Here is a 17,567-nt window from a genome sequence, read left to right as displayed (position 1 = left end):
ATGATAAGAAGGCTCAGAATGGGAGGGAACCACTCCCGGTGGCGCAATGCGGGCTGGGAGCAATGCGTCCCGGCAAGGTGCAGATATGGAATGGGGGCGCGCTTAGGGTGGCACAATGACATAGGAGGAGGGGGGTGGTGGAGGTGGTATGGCGAGGGCAGGGGTAGCGCTAAAGACGTTACTCACTGTGACGTGACGCGGCTGAGCAGAGCCTGGCGCTATCGGTCTCTGGCGAAGCTGCCACGCTTGCTCTCACAAACTCTGCAGCTGCGGGGGCGACAAAATCGTCAGCGTCGTCATGACCGTCATGAGCAAATGACAATATTTTCCGTATTGTGATATATTTACAATAAACGCCGTCGAGGTTAGCGAATGGAAAAGGCGATGTAAACATTTCACTCTGCTGAACAGCAAAGTTGCACTTCATGCGTTAAAAGTCGGCGATAATGTCAGCGTTCCAGAGCCGTGAAATGCGACGTTGTGCAAAATGCTTAAAAGAAATAAAATGGATGAAAGGTCACCTTACAGGTCGACGGTTTTGGAAGTTATTTATTTTTGTCTCAAACTAATTGCTTTCTGCACAAAATCTCCCGGGAGCACTATTTCCCACACAACAAGGAGCAGGAAGGAGCAGGGCCAGGACCGCCTCCTGATGCCACACAGTCACGGCCGATCAAAATCACTCCCAAAAATGTATTGCGAGGGGCTTCTGCAGCCGTCCGCGGGACTCGCCTGAGATTGCACGCTGCCACCGGGCCCTGTGCTCCTGGGTCCCGGCTCTCATTTCTTCGCACAGTTTTCAAATATATGAATAATAAAAATGCATTTTCCCTGCAGCAGGCTCCAACACTGCAAATATCCTAACCTTATCAGTAATAACATCTATTTATAAATCACATGCCTTTGGCTGCAAAGAGATTTCGCCGGAGCTCACACATGAGCATTGGAATAAGGTCATGCCTCAGCCAGGATTGGCCAAAGCACTTTTGACAAATCTAATATCATAATGAGATTGGTTGGGAGGGAGGGGGAGTGGGTGGGTCGGCTTGCATAAGGGGGCAGCCTCCACAAGGTGATGTTGTCACAGGAGGTGGAGTGGGGGCCGGGGAGGGCGTTGCCACGCTTCAAAAATCAACGCCCATGAAGCTATCTGTCCTGACACATCCCTGCCCACCACCCAAACCTATCCACCTACCCACACCCACCATTCCAAATTTTCCACAAACAACTCGGCGTCTGGAAGAATGCCTATGGTCAGTAGGCTCGCAGGTGCCAACAGAGGGCCCCCCGTCTTCTAGGCAAATGATGCTCATCCCCTCCATGTAGACGGGACAACCCATTTGGTCAATCGACATCTCGATGAAGGCCTCTCAATGCCGTATCAATCAGGGGGTTGTTTGGCCATACTTCACTCCCACGCTTCACCACACCTCGCCGGTTAGTGTGGGTTGGTGCAGAGCACCTTTAACTCAAAAGTGGTGACCTGCTCAAACGAGGTGGTGTTCAACTCATAATTACAGGCCTGAGCCAGTGGTGAAAATTTCAGATTCCAATGGTGGGAGTGAGTCCCTTCATGAGCCAACCACTGTTGACTTCTCTACAATGCCAGAGAGATGATGGGGTGAGCCAACCTCCAACCAAGATTTGAACTCGCACCCTTTCAATCGCGAGACGCTCACTCTACCGCTGCGCCGCCACACAACCGCTCTTGCATCCAACCAACGTTTACAATTCCCCGTGCCGCCAGCTCCTGTCACGCGTACCAATGCACGCGTCCCCCGGTGTTGCTGTGCGGAGCTGGTGGGGAGTGGGGTAAAGAGGGGTGGGGTGGCGCACGCACCTGGGCCGCAAGCGCCGGAGTTCGTGCTCCGACGAGGCTGCTCCCAGACGCGGGCCGCACTGTCGGCCTGCTTGGCCGCCACCTCGCGGTACGGCTCCAGGATGGTGTCTTCCAGCGAGCGCGCCTTCTCGTCCCGGCTCTCTACCTGCAGGCAGCAGCAGCGCACGGCCACACACAAAGCTCATGTTCCGCGTCACAGCCTGCACGGTGCACGCGCCACTCTTGTCTGAATCCGCCGTCTACGCTCGTTCCGCGCGACAGTCAACACCAGCAGCCAGCCCAATGCAACAGCACGCCTAGCAGGGCTGTAGCATTGGTAGTGTGGTTGGCATGGACCTGGTGCAAGGAAAGAAATTTCCCCCCCCCATCCCCCATTCAAATTCCTCCCCTTCTTCATAGCCTGGCACCTGGGTCCCTGACAGTGCAGCAGCACAGCCTGCACACTCGATATCTCTGCACTTTCAGGGTCATTGTAATAATTATTATAACAGAGGCACACAACCTTTGTGGTTACATCCGATACATTGGGCAACCATAACACACGCATACCCACATCGCTGTTCAGAAGAAGGGCCATTGCCCAAAACATCACCTATTATATATCTCCTTAAGGTTATTGACAAATGTGTAAAGTTTTTTGTTAATTGTGTTTGTGCACCACTTCCAGTGCAGGGTGTCACTGGGCTACACTGGTGACACAGGGTGTCACTGGTGATGCAGGGTGTCACTGGGCTACACTGATGATGCAGGGTGTCACTGGGCTACACTGGTGACGCAGGGTGTCACTGGGCTACACAAGTGACGCAGGGTGACGCTGGGCTACGCTGGTGACGCAGGGTGACGCTGGTGACGCAGGGTGTCGCTGGGCTACGCTGGTGACGCAGGGTGACACTGGTGACGCAGGGTGTCACTGGGCTACACTGGTGACACAGGGTGTCACTGGTGATGCAGGGTGTCACTGGGCTACACTGATGATGCAGGGTGTCACTGGGCTACACTGGTGACGCAGGGTGTCACTGGGCTACACAAGTGACGCAGGGTGACACTGGTGACGCAGGGTATCACTGGGCTACACTGGTGACGCAGGGTGACGCTGGTGACGCAGGGTGTCACTGGGCTACGCTGGTGACGCAGGGTGTCACTGGGTTACGCTGGTGACGCAGGGTGTCACTGGGTGACACTGGTGACGCAGGGTGTCAGTGGGCTACGCTGGTGACACAGGGTGTCACTGGGCTACACTAGTGACGCAGGGTGTCACTGGGCTACACTGGCGACGCAGGGTGACGCTGGTGACGCAGGGTGTTACTGGGCTACGCTGGTGACGCAGGGTGTCACTGGGCTATGCTGGTGACGCAGGGTGTCACTGGGTGACACTGGTAACGCAGGGTGTCACTGGGTGACACTAGTGACGCAGGGTGTCGCTGGGCTACGCTGGTGACGCAGGGTGACACTAGTGACGCAGGGTGTCGCTGGGCTACGCTGGTCACGCAGGGTGTCGCTGGGCTACGCTGGTGATGCAGGGTGTCACTGGTGACGCAGGGTGTCACTGGGCTACGCTGGTGATGCAGGGTGTCACTGGGTGACACTGGTGACGCAGGGTGTCACTGGGCTACGCTGGTGACGCAGGGTGTCACTGGTGACGGAGGGTGTCACTGGGCTATGCTGGTGACGCAGGGTGTTGCTGGGCTACGCTGGTGACGCAGGGTGTCGCTGGGCTACGCTGATGACGCAGGGTGTCGCTGGGCTACGCTGGTGACCCAGGGTGTTGTGGGGCCATGCTGGTGATGCAGGGTGTCACTGGGCTACGCTGGTGACGCAGGGTGTCACTGGGCTACGCTGGTGACGCAGGGTGTCACTGGTGACGCAGGGTGTCACTGGGCTACGCTAGTGACGCAGGGTGTCGCTGGGCTACGCTGGTGACGCAGGGTGTCGCGGGGCTACGCTGGTGACGCAGGGTGTCACTGGGCTACGCTGGTGACCCAGGGTGTCACTGGGCTACGCTGGTGACGCAGGGTGTCGCTGGGCTACACTGGTGATGCAGGGTGTCACTGGGCTACGCTGGTGACGCAGGGTGATGCAGGGTGTCACTGGTGACGCAGGATGTCGCTGGGCTACGCTGGTGACGCAGGGTGTCACTGGGCTAAGCTGGTGACGCAGGGTGTCACTGGGCTACGCTGGTGACGCAGGGTGTCGCTGGGCTACGCTGGTGACGCAGGGTGTCGCTGGGCTACGCAGGTGACACAGGGTGTCACTGGGCTACGCTGGTGACGCAGGGTGTCACAGGGCTACGCTGGTGATGCAGGGTGTCACTGGACTACGCTGGTGGCGCAGGGTGTCACTGGGCTACACTGGTGATGCAGGGTGACGCTGGGCTACGCAGGTGACGCAGGGTGTCACTGGGCTATGCAGGTGATGCAGGGTGTCACTGGGCTACGCTGGTGACGCAGGGTGTCACTGGGCTACGCTGGTGACGCAGGGTGTCACTGGTGACGCAGGGTGTCACTGGGCTACGCTGGTGACGCAGGGTATCGCTGGGCTACGCTGGTGATGCAGGGTGTCGCTGGGCTACGCTGATGACGCAGGGTGTCGCTGGGCTACGCTGGTGACGCAGGGTGTCGCGGGGCTACGCTAGTGACGCAGGGTGTCACTGGGCTACGCTGGTGACCCAGGGTGTCACTGGGCTACGCTGGTGACGCAGGGTGTCGCTGGGCTACACTGGTGATGCAGGGTGTCACTGGGCTACGCTGGTGACGCAGGGTGATGCAGGGTGTCACTGGTGACGCAGGATGTCGCTGGGCTATGCTGGTGACGCAGGGTGTCACTGGGCTAAGCTGGTGACGCAGGGTGTCACTGGGCTACGCTGGTGACGCAGGGTGTCGCTGGGCTACGCTGGTGACGCAGGGTGTCGCTGGGCTACGCAGGTGACACAGGGTGTCACTGGGCTACGCTGGTGACGCAGGGTGTCACAGGGCTACGCTGGTGATGCAGGGTGTCACTGGACTACGCTGGTGACGCAGGGTGTCACTGGGCTACACTGGTTATGCAGGGTGACGCTGGGCTACGCAGGTGACGCAGGGTGTCACTGGGCTATGCAGGTGACGCAGGGTGTCACTGGGCTACACTGGTGACGCAGGGTGACACTGAGCTACACTGGTGATGGAGGGTGTCACTGGGCTACACTGGTAATGCAGGGTAACGCTGGGCTACGCTGGTGACGCAGGGTGTCACTGGGCTACACTGGTGACGCAGGGTGACACTGGGCTACGAAGGTGACGCAGGGTGTCACTGGGCTACACTGGTGACGCAGGGTGACGCTGAGCTACACTGGTGATGGAGGGTGTCACTGGGCTACACTGGTGACGCAGATTGCCCGCGTAGAACCACTGCGGCGTGGCACGCGCGCCCACCGACGCCGATGCCGCCTGCTCAGGAGGGACACGAGAGGAAGCGGTGGTTGGTGATGGTGGCAGTGCCCACCCGTAACACCTCTTTTCCACTGTACAACCGAGCCAGGCCAAGGCCATACAGAGTTAGCCCGGCGTCGGTCATGAGGCATCAGGTTGTCTTTCACTGAAGAAACTGAGATGTGGGTTTGTGAACCCATCTGTGTGGTCCTTTGAGCGTTAACCATTGGCATGCATGGCGATATGGGCATTTCAGTCTCCTTTCATGAAACATATTCCCCAAGACACATTTTTTCAAACAAGTTGATGCTTAAATCTTGACTTAAAGCTTTCATGACTGCAATAATTCATATTCTTTGGGTCTTTCGGTAAAGTCACGTAGATAGGTTCAAAGAAAATAACAAAAAACTACGACGTTTCGATCGCAATATAAGCGTTCCTGATGACAAATGCTTGTGTTGAAATCGAAACGTCGTAGTTTTTGTTTGTTATTTTTTGTTATTTTCTTTGAACCTATCTACCTGACTTTACCGAAAAACCCAAAGAAGCTGATGCTTGTTTGGAAAAAAAGAGGTGTTCGACTCGGTGAGGCTCTCTTGGAAAAAACAAATAAGACTTGGACTACTACCAACTACTACACTCTGGTCCCACGAGGAGCACAGTCATAATTCCTCCTGTGTTCATCTCAAGAGCAAAGGTCACCCTTCAGGTTAGAAACATTGACCACCAGCTGAGGGCACTGGGTTTTGAGGGCAAGGGGATGTTAAACTAAACAATTTTCATTTTACCAGGGAAGGCCCACTGAGCTACACGGCTCTTTTTCAGATGCGACCTGGCCACAGATGATAGCTCAACAAAGCGGTTATTCATGTGGTAATTTACAGCAGCCAAATACTGGAAACATATGAATGTAAATGTGGAGGAAAAAACCGGAGGACCCGGACTAAAATCCACGTGACCACGGGGAGAACATGCCAACTCCAAATATACAGGCGTCGGGGTCGGGATCGAACCAGGTGAGGTAGTTAACATCTCGCCACAGTGGTAGCCAGTAGTTGGTGGGGGGATGCTGTGGATGTCAAGAAACCGGCTTGGATTGAGAAAAACCTCAAGAAGCTGGCTTTAACAAATGGTGAAAAAATAATAACGTACAAATTTGAGAAAATTCCAAAGTGGTGAAAATGTTTAATTTAATAATATAGATACAATGTTAAGCAATCTCGGTAGAATCTATGTTATGCTATTTATTCTTTTAATATTTCAGTAGTTTTATTACTTGGCAGTTTTGTGAAGTATTAAATGTCGCAGGCTCAACATCTGCAAAGCTATTAATTAACCATAACAAGCTCTGCGCAGGATGTACTAAAATATAATGAATCGTCCAAGCCTCTGGGCTTAATTAATAGGTTCACTCCACCTTCACTGAATGCTTTGCTCAAATTAATCTGCTGGACAACGGTCTGAAAATGTTATCAGAGCTGCCATGAGTGAACAGGGTTTAGTTTACTTCATTTTAACCAGGCGGGAATGCAAAGCACCTCACAGTCTCATATTTTGCACCTTCGATGAGCGCGATTGGTTACGTACAGTGCGAAAGAAGTTCAACAGTACATATGCAAGTCGTGACCTGGGTCACCAATATGGCAAATAATAATTGAAAATACGGCAAGGAGAACCAAAACAAAATAAGCACGGACTGAGAGTAAAAAAACACTCGATGTAAAGAAACTAATGTGACGGTGCGGTGGGTGCAGAGATGAGAACTACGGGGGCTGGCTTCATCGTTATCCTGTCACTTTTTATGAGGGGGCAAAAACGTATTTTGGAATTCACACACAATCTAATTCTGTAAACAAATTGTGCACAATACACCCCTGATCGTGGCATAATTGAGACCAAAAGTGGGAAGGTGTTAACGAGGGGTTATGGCAGGGTTAGGGAGGAGCCAACGATGACAAAACGTTTCTGCAAAAGATCGGAAACTTTCTGCCATCGTGCAGAATCAATCGTGGCTTAGAAGCAAGGTTAGCTGGGAAGTAGCACTGCGCTATAAACCAGTGACCCGAGTTCAAATCCCAGCCATCGCTAACATCAGTGGCGAGTGACATGCACTCCCACCTTCTGTTCATCAACTTCCTCGAGCGTCCGCCAGGAGTGATGGGCCCTTAGTAGGCTTTCATTCAGCAGTGGATTGACAAGGAACTGTAGACGATCAAAGTTATTTAAATGCTTACAGCCAAAGGGCTAGCAGCCTTTGACTGTTCGCACTTTGTCCCAGGTGACTCTTTTTCATGAAGCTATCCTTGTCCCCCCCTCTCCCCCCGGGATAATCCCTTGTTAAACAACGTAAACTTGACAAACGATCTCGAAGCTGTTGTCTTTCGATGCATGCTGTCGTTGCAACCTCATAATGTAATCACTGTCTTTGACCAGTTCTTTTGATTTTTATTAATATCAACGAATAATTAAGTAACATCTCTTTGTAAATCAACTTTTGGACATTAGTTGTAAAGTCGTCCGTGCAATGCGATTCTAACTGGCAGGAGACCTAAGTTTGATTCCTGGCTTGCTCTGGGTCTTCCCTAGGGTGACTCGGCTTCAATCGGGCACCTGCTGTGATGTGCATGTTGAAGGTAAGGGCTCTCGGATCGCTGCAGGATAGGGTCTGTTGTATGGTTGGTGGACTGTGGCTTGGTGGCTTATCAACATTTACAAGCAGTGTTATCATTCCCATTATCATCATAATGTATCATCATTAACTTAATTTATGATGACCATCACAAGTTTCATTTACAATCATCATTGTCACCACTATCATCATTTTCCATTATTATCATCATCATCATTATATTCTTGAGTATCATCATATTTAACATTGTCTTCTTCATCATCATCATGATTTTATGTAGGGCTAAGTCATATTTGGCTTTGTACTACATCAGGGGTCAGCAACCAAAATAATAAGCAGAGCCATTTTTTTCGAATTTGGTAAAAGTGCCACAATGTGAATACGAGACAGTGGTCCTTAATAAACGACGTCACGAAGCAGCGCTTAAAGAGCCACATGCAGCTCCGGAGCCGCAGGTTGCCGACCCCCATGCTACATGCTGCATCTTAGCAAAGGGCAAAGCAAGATACACAGATATGAGCATGTGCGAGTGCGTGCAGGTGTTCGTTTGTGAGATGGACAGAGCCTGATTGGTTGACTCAGTCCATCCACTCTCCCCCAACCTAGCGATTGGTTGCGGAGATGCTTTCGGAATGGAGCTCTCCCCATTGCACAAAGCAAAACGGGAGGTAAGCCAACACGTGAATTAGGCGGAATCGCTTTTGCAGAATTCCCAGTTCACGCCAGAATTCCAGACTCTGCATAAATCAGGCCCAGAAGGCCGAACGGACAGATTTGGAGAGCCAGGCCTTGTCGACTATCATGGAATAACCGGCAACCGGCGTTGTGCATCGGCAGTCATCAATGCCCTCGTTGTTACAAAGAGCTGACCGCGATTACGAATAAAATGCATTTCTCTCCCCCGGGGGTTTCATAGCCTTTTCTTATTCACATACCAAAAAAAGCCATGGCCTGCTCGAGTCTCCAGACATTTGTGTCTGTCTGGCATAGAACAATGGCAAGCGTCTGTCCCACCTAATTATTCTCCACAGGCCAGTTACAGTGAGACTGCCATGCAACACGCATACATTATGGCTAATCTGCCCCACTTACTTCCAATATCATAAATATCGCGTGTCGCATTAGCCAGCGTCAACAAACACAACGGCGAGGCCCCGGCCCGGTATTTTATAGTTATGACGACGCGCTTAGCAGGCCCACCACCGCCACTGAATGGAGGAGAGTGCTGTGACCACAGGCCATATGTGGCCAATTTCCCAATCGCCCATCCGTCTGTAGGCAGCGGCGGTGCCTCACGTTATTAGGCGGCTTAAGAGGCTTTCAACCGCACAAAAAGCACACCAGGCTTGGCCACAGAGGCGAGGGTTGCGGCAGCCACTGCGTCACAGGCACCTTTACATATTAAAGCTTTTCGCTGCAGGGGGGATTCCCACAAAACGGCACACGCAGAGGGCGGGAGAGGGGAACAGTGGCACAGCGCTGCGGTACGAACCCCGGTGACCTGAACTTGAATTTGATTCCCAGCCACGGCTAACGTTGGTGGTGAATGATGTCTGAAACAGCTGTGGGCAACCGCCCTTCACCCTCCTGCATTGACCAGTGTGGTGAAGCATGGTCAAACAACTCCCGTGACTGAAGCAGCATGAGGAGGCATTCATCCAGTAGTAGATTGACAAAGGGATGTCAAGTAATTTAAGTAACATAACATTTTAAATCCAGAGTCCCGTATGTATGCAGCATTTGACCGTGTGTTTGTACATGTGTAAAATATATAGCCGTGTTCTATTGTGTGTGGCGTATATCTACAGGACTTTCAAAAGTAGGTAAATTCCCATAGAGTCGGAATGTGCAATGTCGATTTTTAAGCAAGCAGATATAATGGTGTTGCAATATATAGATTTGGGAAAAGACACTGTACTAGACAGAATATGTGGAGAGATCTCAGTGTGCCAATATCAAGGGTCAGCATGCCATCACCAAGGCCGTGTGCTAGTATTAATCCTCAGTGGGCCACTATGAAACTCATTGTGCTACTGTTGAGAGTCAGTGTGCTGTTGAGGATACTTAATGCACCATTGTTAAGGATCAGTGTTCCACTGTTAGCGTACTGTTGTTGAGCTCAGCGTGTCAATATTAAGCTCAGTCTGCTACTGCTGGAGCTCAGAATGCTACTGCCATGGTAGGGGATGAGTACCACAGTCAGTGGTCGGTGTGCCACTGTCAGGGGTCGGTGTGCCACAGTCAGTGGTCGGTGTGCCAATGTCAGTGGTCGGTGTGCCACTGTCAGGGGTCGGTGTGCCACTGTCAGGGGTCGGTGTGCCACAGTCAGTGGTCGGTGTGCCAATGTCAGTGGTCGGTGTGCCACTGTCAGGGGTCGGTGTGCCACAGTCAGTGGTCGGTGTGCCACTGTCAGTGGTCGGTGTGCCACTGTCAGGGGTCGGTGTGCCACAGTCAGTGGTCGGTGTGTCACCGTCAGTGGTCGGTGTGCCACCGTCAGTGGTCGGTGTGCCACCGTCAGGGGTCGGTGTGCCACCGTCAGTGGTCGGTGTGCCACAGTCAGGGGTCGGTGTACCACTGTCAGTGGTCGGTGTGCCACCGTCAGTGGTCGGTGTGCCACCGTCAGTGGTCGGTGTGTCACTGTCAGTGGTCGGTGTGCCACTGTCAGGGGTCGGTGTGCCACTGTCAGTGGTCGGTGTGCCACTGTCAGGGGTCGGTGTGCCACTGTCAGGGGTCGGTGTGCCACTGTCAGGGGTCGGTGTGCCACAGTCAGTGGTCGGTGTGCCAATGTCAGTGGTCGGTGTGCCACTGTCAGGGGTCGGTGTGCCACAGTCAGTGGTCGGTGTGCCACTGTCAGTGGTCGGTGTGCCACTGTCAGGGGTCGGTGTGCCACAGTCAGTGGTCGGTGTGTCACCGTCAGTGGTCGGTGTGCCACCGTCAGTGGTCGGTGTGCCACCGTCAGGGGTCGGTGTGCCACCGTCAGTGGTCGGTGTGCCACAGTCAGGGGTCGGTGTACCACTGTCAGTGGTCGGTGTGCCACCGTCAGTGGTCGGTGTGCCACCGTCAGTGGTCGGTGTGTCACCGTCAGTGGTCGGTGTGCCACTGTCAGGGGTCGGTGTGCCACAGTCAGTGGTCGGTGTGTCACCGTCAGTGGTCGGTGTGCCACCGTCAGTGGTCGGTGTGCCACCGTCAGTGGTCGGTGTGCCACAGTCAGGGGTCGGTGTGCCACCGTCAGTGGTCGGTGTGCCACCGTCAGTGGTCGGTGTGCCACCGTCAGTGGTCGGTGTGTCACTGTCAGTGGTCGGTGTGTCACTGTCAGTGGTCGGTGTGTCACTGTCAGTGGTCGGTGTGCCACAGTCAGTGGTCGGTGTGCCACCGTCAGGGGTCGGTGTGCCACCGTCAGTGGTCGGTGTGCCACAGTCAGTGGTCGGTGTGCCACTGTCAGGAGTCGGTGTGCCACTGTCAGTGGTCGGTGTGCCACTGTCAGGGGTCGGTGTGCCACAGTCAGTGGTCGGTGTGCCACTGTCAGGGGTCGGTGTGCCACAGTCAGTGGTCGGTGTGTCACCGTCAGTGGTCGGTGTGCCACAGTCAGGGGTCGGTGTGCCACAGTCAGGGGTCGGTGTGCCACCGTCAGTGGTCGGTGTGCCACCGTCAGTGGTCGGTGTGTCACTGTCAGTGGTCGGTGTGTCACTGTCAGTGGTCGGTGTGTCACTGTCAGTGGTCGGTGTGCCACAGTCAGTGGTCGGTGTGCCACAGTCAGTGGTCGGTGTGCCACCGTCAGTGGTCGGTGTGCCACAGTCAGTGGTCGGTGTGCCACTGTCAGGAGTCGGTGTGCCACTGTCAGTGGTCGGTGTGCCACCGTTAGGGGGCCGCTGTTAGGAGTCGGTGGGCCACTGTCAGGGGTCGGTGGGCCACTGTCAGGGGTCGGTGGGCCACTGTCAGGGGTCAGTGGGCCACTGTCGGCATCAAATTTGAAAAATGAAATCGCTCTCCCCCAGCGTCCGTCTTCAACACGCATCCGGGCACAGAGAAGTTTCAATCCCCCCCAGGCCCAAACGAGGCACGGAGCAGCTCTTTGCTCGTGGGCGACAACCGAGTTGATGTATTTTGCCGCACCGTGTGTTCCAAGCAAAACAATCGGGATTCATTCTGACAGAGCAGGCTCGAAAGAAATAGGCTTCTCAGCTGCTGGCCTTTTAAACAATATGATACGCAGAATTACAGACGCTCGCACTCGCACGCTGACTTAAACACCCTTTGTCAAAACCTCGGCTGAACGAATGCCCGTTTGACCATACTTCACCGTGCAGGTCACAGAGCAGTGCGGATTGGTGAAGAGTTGTGTGGCGGGGGTGGGGTGCAGATACCACGAGTCGGCCGTGGCCGAGAACCACACTGAGCTCACGCGGTTCACAGGGTAGTGCACTGCCAGCGCCGCCACCGCTCCAATTTACTGTGCTTAATACAGCCACTTGGAGCTGTCATAAAAAATACACGTGAATGTAAGAATTGTTACATGTGATATGGATGTATTTTGATTTGCATTTCGTATGCAGGCCACTGGCTGCTGTCACAGTGACCGTGAATGCACACATGTGTATTTTCACGGTAACCGTGACAAAGACAAAGATCCCCCGTGTAGCCTTAACAGACTTTTGGGGAAAATTCTGTTAGCGAGCATCTGTAAAGGCCGGCACGGCACACGAAGGGGTAGGTGACCAGCACCAAGCCTGACCGCCTTTGTCTCCCCAGTGGTGATATATTTACACACCGCAGCAGGTACTCAATTGAAGCTGAGTCGACCTAGGAGAGGCCCAGGACCGGTTCAGATAATCGTCACTGGTGTTGGCCATGAGTGGGAATCGAACCCGGGTTACCGGGTTCGTAGTGCAGGGCCCTCTAACCACTAGACGACCACTCCCCATACGGTGACTGTGAACACACACATACACGCATGCGTGGGGAGAGATCCCTCCCTTGCCGAATATTTTAAACTTACGCCAATTACAGCGCTAGAAGTGATTGTTATTTGTTGTCTGCGGGCCATCACCATGGCGGCTGCGTTCCTTTACTCACACAAAGCATGATTTTATTATTCCGATGCCGACGTAAGTCTGCTATATTTCCGTCAATGCGCGTGACCATGTCGCCGCTTTATTTACAAGTTCGCTCGGAATTAAAACGAGCGCGTAGAACAGCAAACTAAATCACTGCCATCAACTTTGCAAAACATTAACAGTCACTTTCACTCTCCACTCACTCCGATTAAGGCCCTGGTGGCTCCAGCGAGAGCAAAACATTACACAGGCGCTTGCACGAGTCACAGGACATGAGCTTTCTGTCTTTTTCCCCAAATGCATCCAAATTGCGCTATCAGTGTCACATTACGAGGCAGAGTCCATTCGGATCTCTCGCAGAGCAGCGCATCCCCCCTCACCCACCCCCACCGTGTTAGAGAAACAGCGAATATCACATAACTATTCCTGAGATCCCTTCAAGCGACCTCTGGTCCACACAGTAGGGAGAAGCACTTTCACATCAACTGTTCCTACAGAGAAGAATATTCGCCACATACTGGAATTTGAGCTAAATTAAGTACAGAACCAATTTTCACGTAACTTTTTTAGTGCTCAGCCTGAGATGATTAACCAAAACCATGCATAACTTATATATTTACCACGTGTGTATGCGTGTCATTGCGTGTTTGCTCTGTACGCGTCAATCAACATCCCGAACACCCTTGCATATGAGATGTTCCATCTCAAGTAAATATATGTTGTACTTCTTCCGCACCGTACGTCAGAATCAGAATATTTAATTAGACTGGATGAATGCAGTGGGCTATGAAGCTCTTTTTCACAGATATCCAGCATTCACAAATGTCCGTGCTAATCGGAGGTGCGGGAAATAAAATGTTTAAATGTTACTACGCTTGAGAACCCAATTTTAATCACAGTCGGCAGGCTGGAATAAAATCCAGCCTCTCGGTGGCACCAGCTAAGCGTTCTGTGAGCGGTAGAACTTTATGAATTGGACACAAATGCCCGAGACACGGAGAGGGACAAGGACTTGTCGACAAGCGGCGCAGGTAACTCAAAGGCACTGTGACAAACGCTGCACCGGCAGTCTCCACTCCAGTTCCTCTCGGACCGGGGTGTCAGTAGAGCTGTCGTGTGGTGGGCCACCATAACGGTGATTCACACCGCTAAGGGGAGTGAACTTGGGTGGGCCACAGGGACGTACGGAGGTATGTACAGGCAGTTTCCGGGTTGCAGAAGACCTAACTTACGGAAATCCGACTTTACGGAAATGCTCCAATAAATCGTGTAAAAAATTCAACATGCGGAAATGTTTGCGTTGGTTACGTAACCGCAAATAGTGCAGCGCAGTGAGGTTGCAGATGAATACCGCGTCGACCATTTACCTCGTAAAGTAAATGGAATTTTTTATCTCGTTATGTCATTATTTTCCTTTTGTATCATACAATACTGTATGCTACAGTACTGTATGATACAGTAATGAGAGAAAACGAACTAGTAATAGGGTACGGGAGGCACAACTATTTCCAGTTATTGGATTTCATCTTGATTTTGGGGGAATATTCTTCAGGTTTCCAACATACGGAAAATTCAGGAACGGATCGTTCTGGGGAACCTAACCCTACCATAATCAATCCGGGAACTGCCTGTATATTGAACTTCTTTAGCACCGTACATAGCCAACCGTGCTCACCGGATGTGTGGGGGAAGGCCAACAAACTAAACACAAAAAGCAGTTCTAAAGAAATGAGTTTTCAATTTAGGGACATTGAGTGGTGCAGGGCCCACGCCAGTGCCCGCCTAGCGAAGGCCACTTTTACAGGTAACCGACGAGCAGACGAGCTACCTCAACGTGAGAGCTTGCGATGCGCATCTCGGAGCTGGCCCTGCAGGCATTCTGTGAGCGCGTCCCTGGACGCCACACGGGTCCTCGGCTCCCCAGCGCCTTCCCCCCGGTTCCTCCTCCTCCTCTGCCGCCGCCACACTGCCACATGCACGCACGCGGGGGTCACGCGGATGGATGGATGAGGTCACCACGGGGTCGCGCCAAGCAGCCCGAGTAAATCCCAAGCACGGCGGCAATTACAGCAGAGTTAAAAAAAAACTCCAGCAGTTTGTCCAACTGCACGGGAGGAAAAAAAACACCTAGTTCCAGAGCAAATCCACAATCATCGCGGTCAAACACACGTCCAAAGTGTTTGCTTGTGTAACATGAAGGGGGTTGATTTTATGAAACCCAAGTGGTATTTACTCAGAGATGTTAAACGGCGGGCGATAACAGTGCAAATAATGCGTGTAATAACGAGAGTGAAGGGAATAATAACCCTGTGGTGCAACAGGTAGCCCGGCGAGGAAAATTACTCCGAGAACTCTCACGGTACAGCAACGTTTAACAAATATTTTCATTGTAACCGGAGTGCATTTGCACACTGCCCACTGTTCTCTACCATCGTTTCAAGGCGTATAAACCCAGTTGTGTAATTTTAAACACTTTTCTGGTCAGCGTGCGCATGCCCAAGTGGGGTAGAATCGGCATGCGCGGGAACGCACAGCAGATTCAGCAAGGAATGGAACGGAAGTATCGTTTTCCACAAAAATATATGAAAGAAAACCACGTAAACCATACCACCGTGTTGTACGTTTAATGTGGCAAATAATAGATATTAACATTGCCACAAAAAAAACCTATCAAAAGCAAATCCGTGGGAACATGCTGGTGGAAAGTAACCTTTTTGGTGGGTTTTTCTTTTTGTCTTTTCTTGCACATTAGGCCCGAGCAGCCGATTGCATATTGAGACCGATGACTGTGACGGTGGCAGTGGCAGTAGTGACAGTGGTGGTGGCGGTGGTGGTGGGGTGCGAGTGTCCGACGGCCACACAACCAGACCTAGGCAGGCTCCACCCCCGGCCGCCCGCAGTGATTTTGCATAACGACCGGACCATTTGCATATCCGTCAGGGGCCGCCGTCCATTCATTATTTACAATATGCATTATGCAAATGCACATCCATCAGCGTACCGGCACGCCAGACCCTACACGCAAATTAGCATACCGCCCACTCGGCACAGGAGACTGGCTTGGAAAAAATTACTGCTCTAGTGAGAGCTAAATGAGCAGCGCTAACAATAACGAACGGAGCGGTGGGAACGAACGTTCGCTGGCGCGAACGACGTTTCGTACGGCAGCGCCAGCTCGCGTGCGCTCGCTCACTGGGCGCCGTAGAGGGGACAAAGTTCCGCACGTTCGCTTGCTAGGTGTCCCGAGCCAAGTTTGCGCAGCACCCTCCACCACCGCCAATGAGCAAATAGCGAGCGGCCGCCGGCGCGCTAACGAGGCGCCGCAAGCAGGCGGGCGCTCTCCACGGCAGTATTTGCGCCGCCGACAACTGGGGGACGCGCAAAGGCAGCGGCCGCTGGCCTAGGCGAGCGGCCGGGCGAGCGGCCGGGCGAGTAGCTGGGCTCCCGCAAGGCGCTCTCGCAAGCGCCGGCGCTCTCGCAAGCGCCCGGCGCTCTCGTTCGCGCTACACAGCGCAACGCGGCGCAGCGCAGCGCCTCCGGGGACATCAGATAGCGTCCTGGCAGCTTGCCAGGGCAATTAACTCTCCTCTCATTAATTAGCCCAAAGTCACGTCGGCGGAGGGGAGTGCGGGAGGGAGAGCGGGGGGGGGGAGCGGGGGGAGAGCGCAGGCTGGCATGGTGCCAGCCAATGAGTGGTTCAGGTTCGAGGAGGCGAGGGGAGGGGAGAGGCAGTTTTTTTACACCCGCAGCACAGGGTGGGCAATCTCGGCGGCGTCACACGCGCAGTGGAAAATAAAAGCGAAAGGAGAGCGCAGCTTTCGCTACAGACGAGCCACAGAGCCGCATGGTAGCCTGCATGCTTAGAGAAAACATTTCCAGAGCTCCGCTTTCGTTTACGCACGCAGCGCGTTACTTCGTGGCTGCTGCTGCCTTGATGAGCGCTCGAGCCGGGGTCGATAACGAGATGAAATTGGGAAGCTTTAAAAAAATTTGTCGTCTCTTAATTGTCGGGAGTCGCTCCTAAGTCGACGAGTGGATTACAACGCGGCGCGGGCGCAATCGGCGCATCGGTGGAAAGCGCGATCGCTCTTTGCGATGTGGACGGAGCGCGGGCGGCGCGGCGAGCCGGTGCCCGCTTCGCTGCCAAGCACGGGCGTGGAACTGGGCGCGAAACCCGCGTCGCGGTTGCGCGCGACGACAACAACGAGGAATTAGCGATCGGCGAACCTTGGGCAGTGCCAGGAGCGGCAGCTGGCAGGGCCAGCCCGCCGGTGCGCCCCAACCCCCCCTGTGCGGGGCTCCGCTTGGTATGCAAGCTGTTGAATCGCGGAGAAACAAGGGTGCCGCGCGGGGCGGCGCGGGCAGGAGGGCAACGGGCGCGATGCTGCCAAAGTCCCCGGCGCGCCAACTTACGGATTTTTCTCACGCTGCCTTTTTCGGGGGGAAAATAAATCGACAACAGAAACTTCTTTACGGATATTTTTTTACTTAGTTGGAGGTTAATAGCCAACTAATACGAAAGTGTGTTATGAACAATCGCGCATCACCGAGGTTCCGTGGAAAATCCATGCGACTAACCTGAAGTTGCGGCATTCCTAGCGACACAAATGTGGCACGAATCGAAGACAAAAACAGCGAGT

At 53.4% G+C, this 17,567-nt stretch overlaps 1 protein-coding gene across 33 annotated transcripts in view; it reads right to left on the bottom strand.

The window, feature by feature from the left end:
* The window catches only part of LOC144942114 (uncharacterized), a 140,685-nt gene that overhangs the window by 102,465 nt on the left and 20,653 nt on the right, over window positions 1-17,567 (bottom strand). For all 33 annotated transcript variants that reach the window (XM_078868853.1, XM_078868858.1, XM_078868860.1 and 30 more), the window contains 3 exons: window positions 14,756-14,893; window positions 1,841-1,985; window positions 187-267 (listed from right to left, as the gene is read on the bottom strand). In XM_078868853.1, coding sequence (XP_078724979.1) covers window positions 187-267; window positions 1,841-1,985; window positions 14,756-14,893 — 364 coding nt within the window. The remainder of the gene's footprint in view (window positions 1-186; window positions 268-1,840; window positions 1,986-14,755; window positions 14,894-17,567) is intronic.

This window comes from Lampetra fluviatilis, chromosome 26 (genome assembly GCF_964198595.1).
Source record: "Lampetra fluviatilis chromosome 26, kcLamFluv1.1, whole genome shotgun sequence".
Taxonomy (NCBI): domain Eukaryota; kingdom Metazoa; phylum Chordata; class Hyperoartia; order Petromyzontiformes; family Petromyzontidae; genus Lampetra; species Lampetra fluviatilis.
Note: the sequence above shows the minus strand (reverse complement) of the source record. Positions and strands in the feature narration are given on the sequence as shown.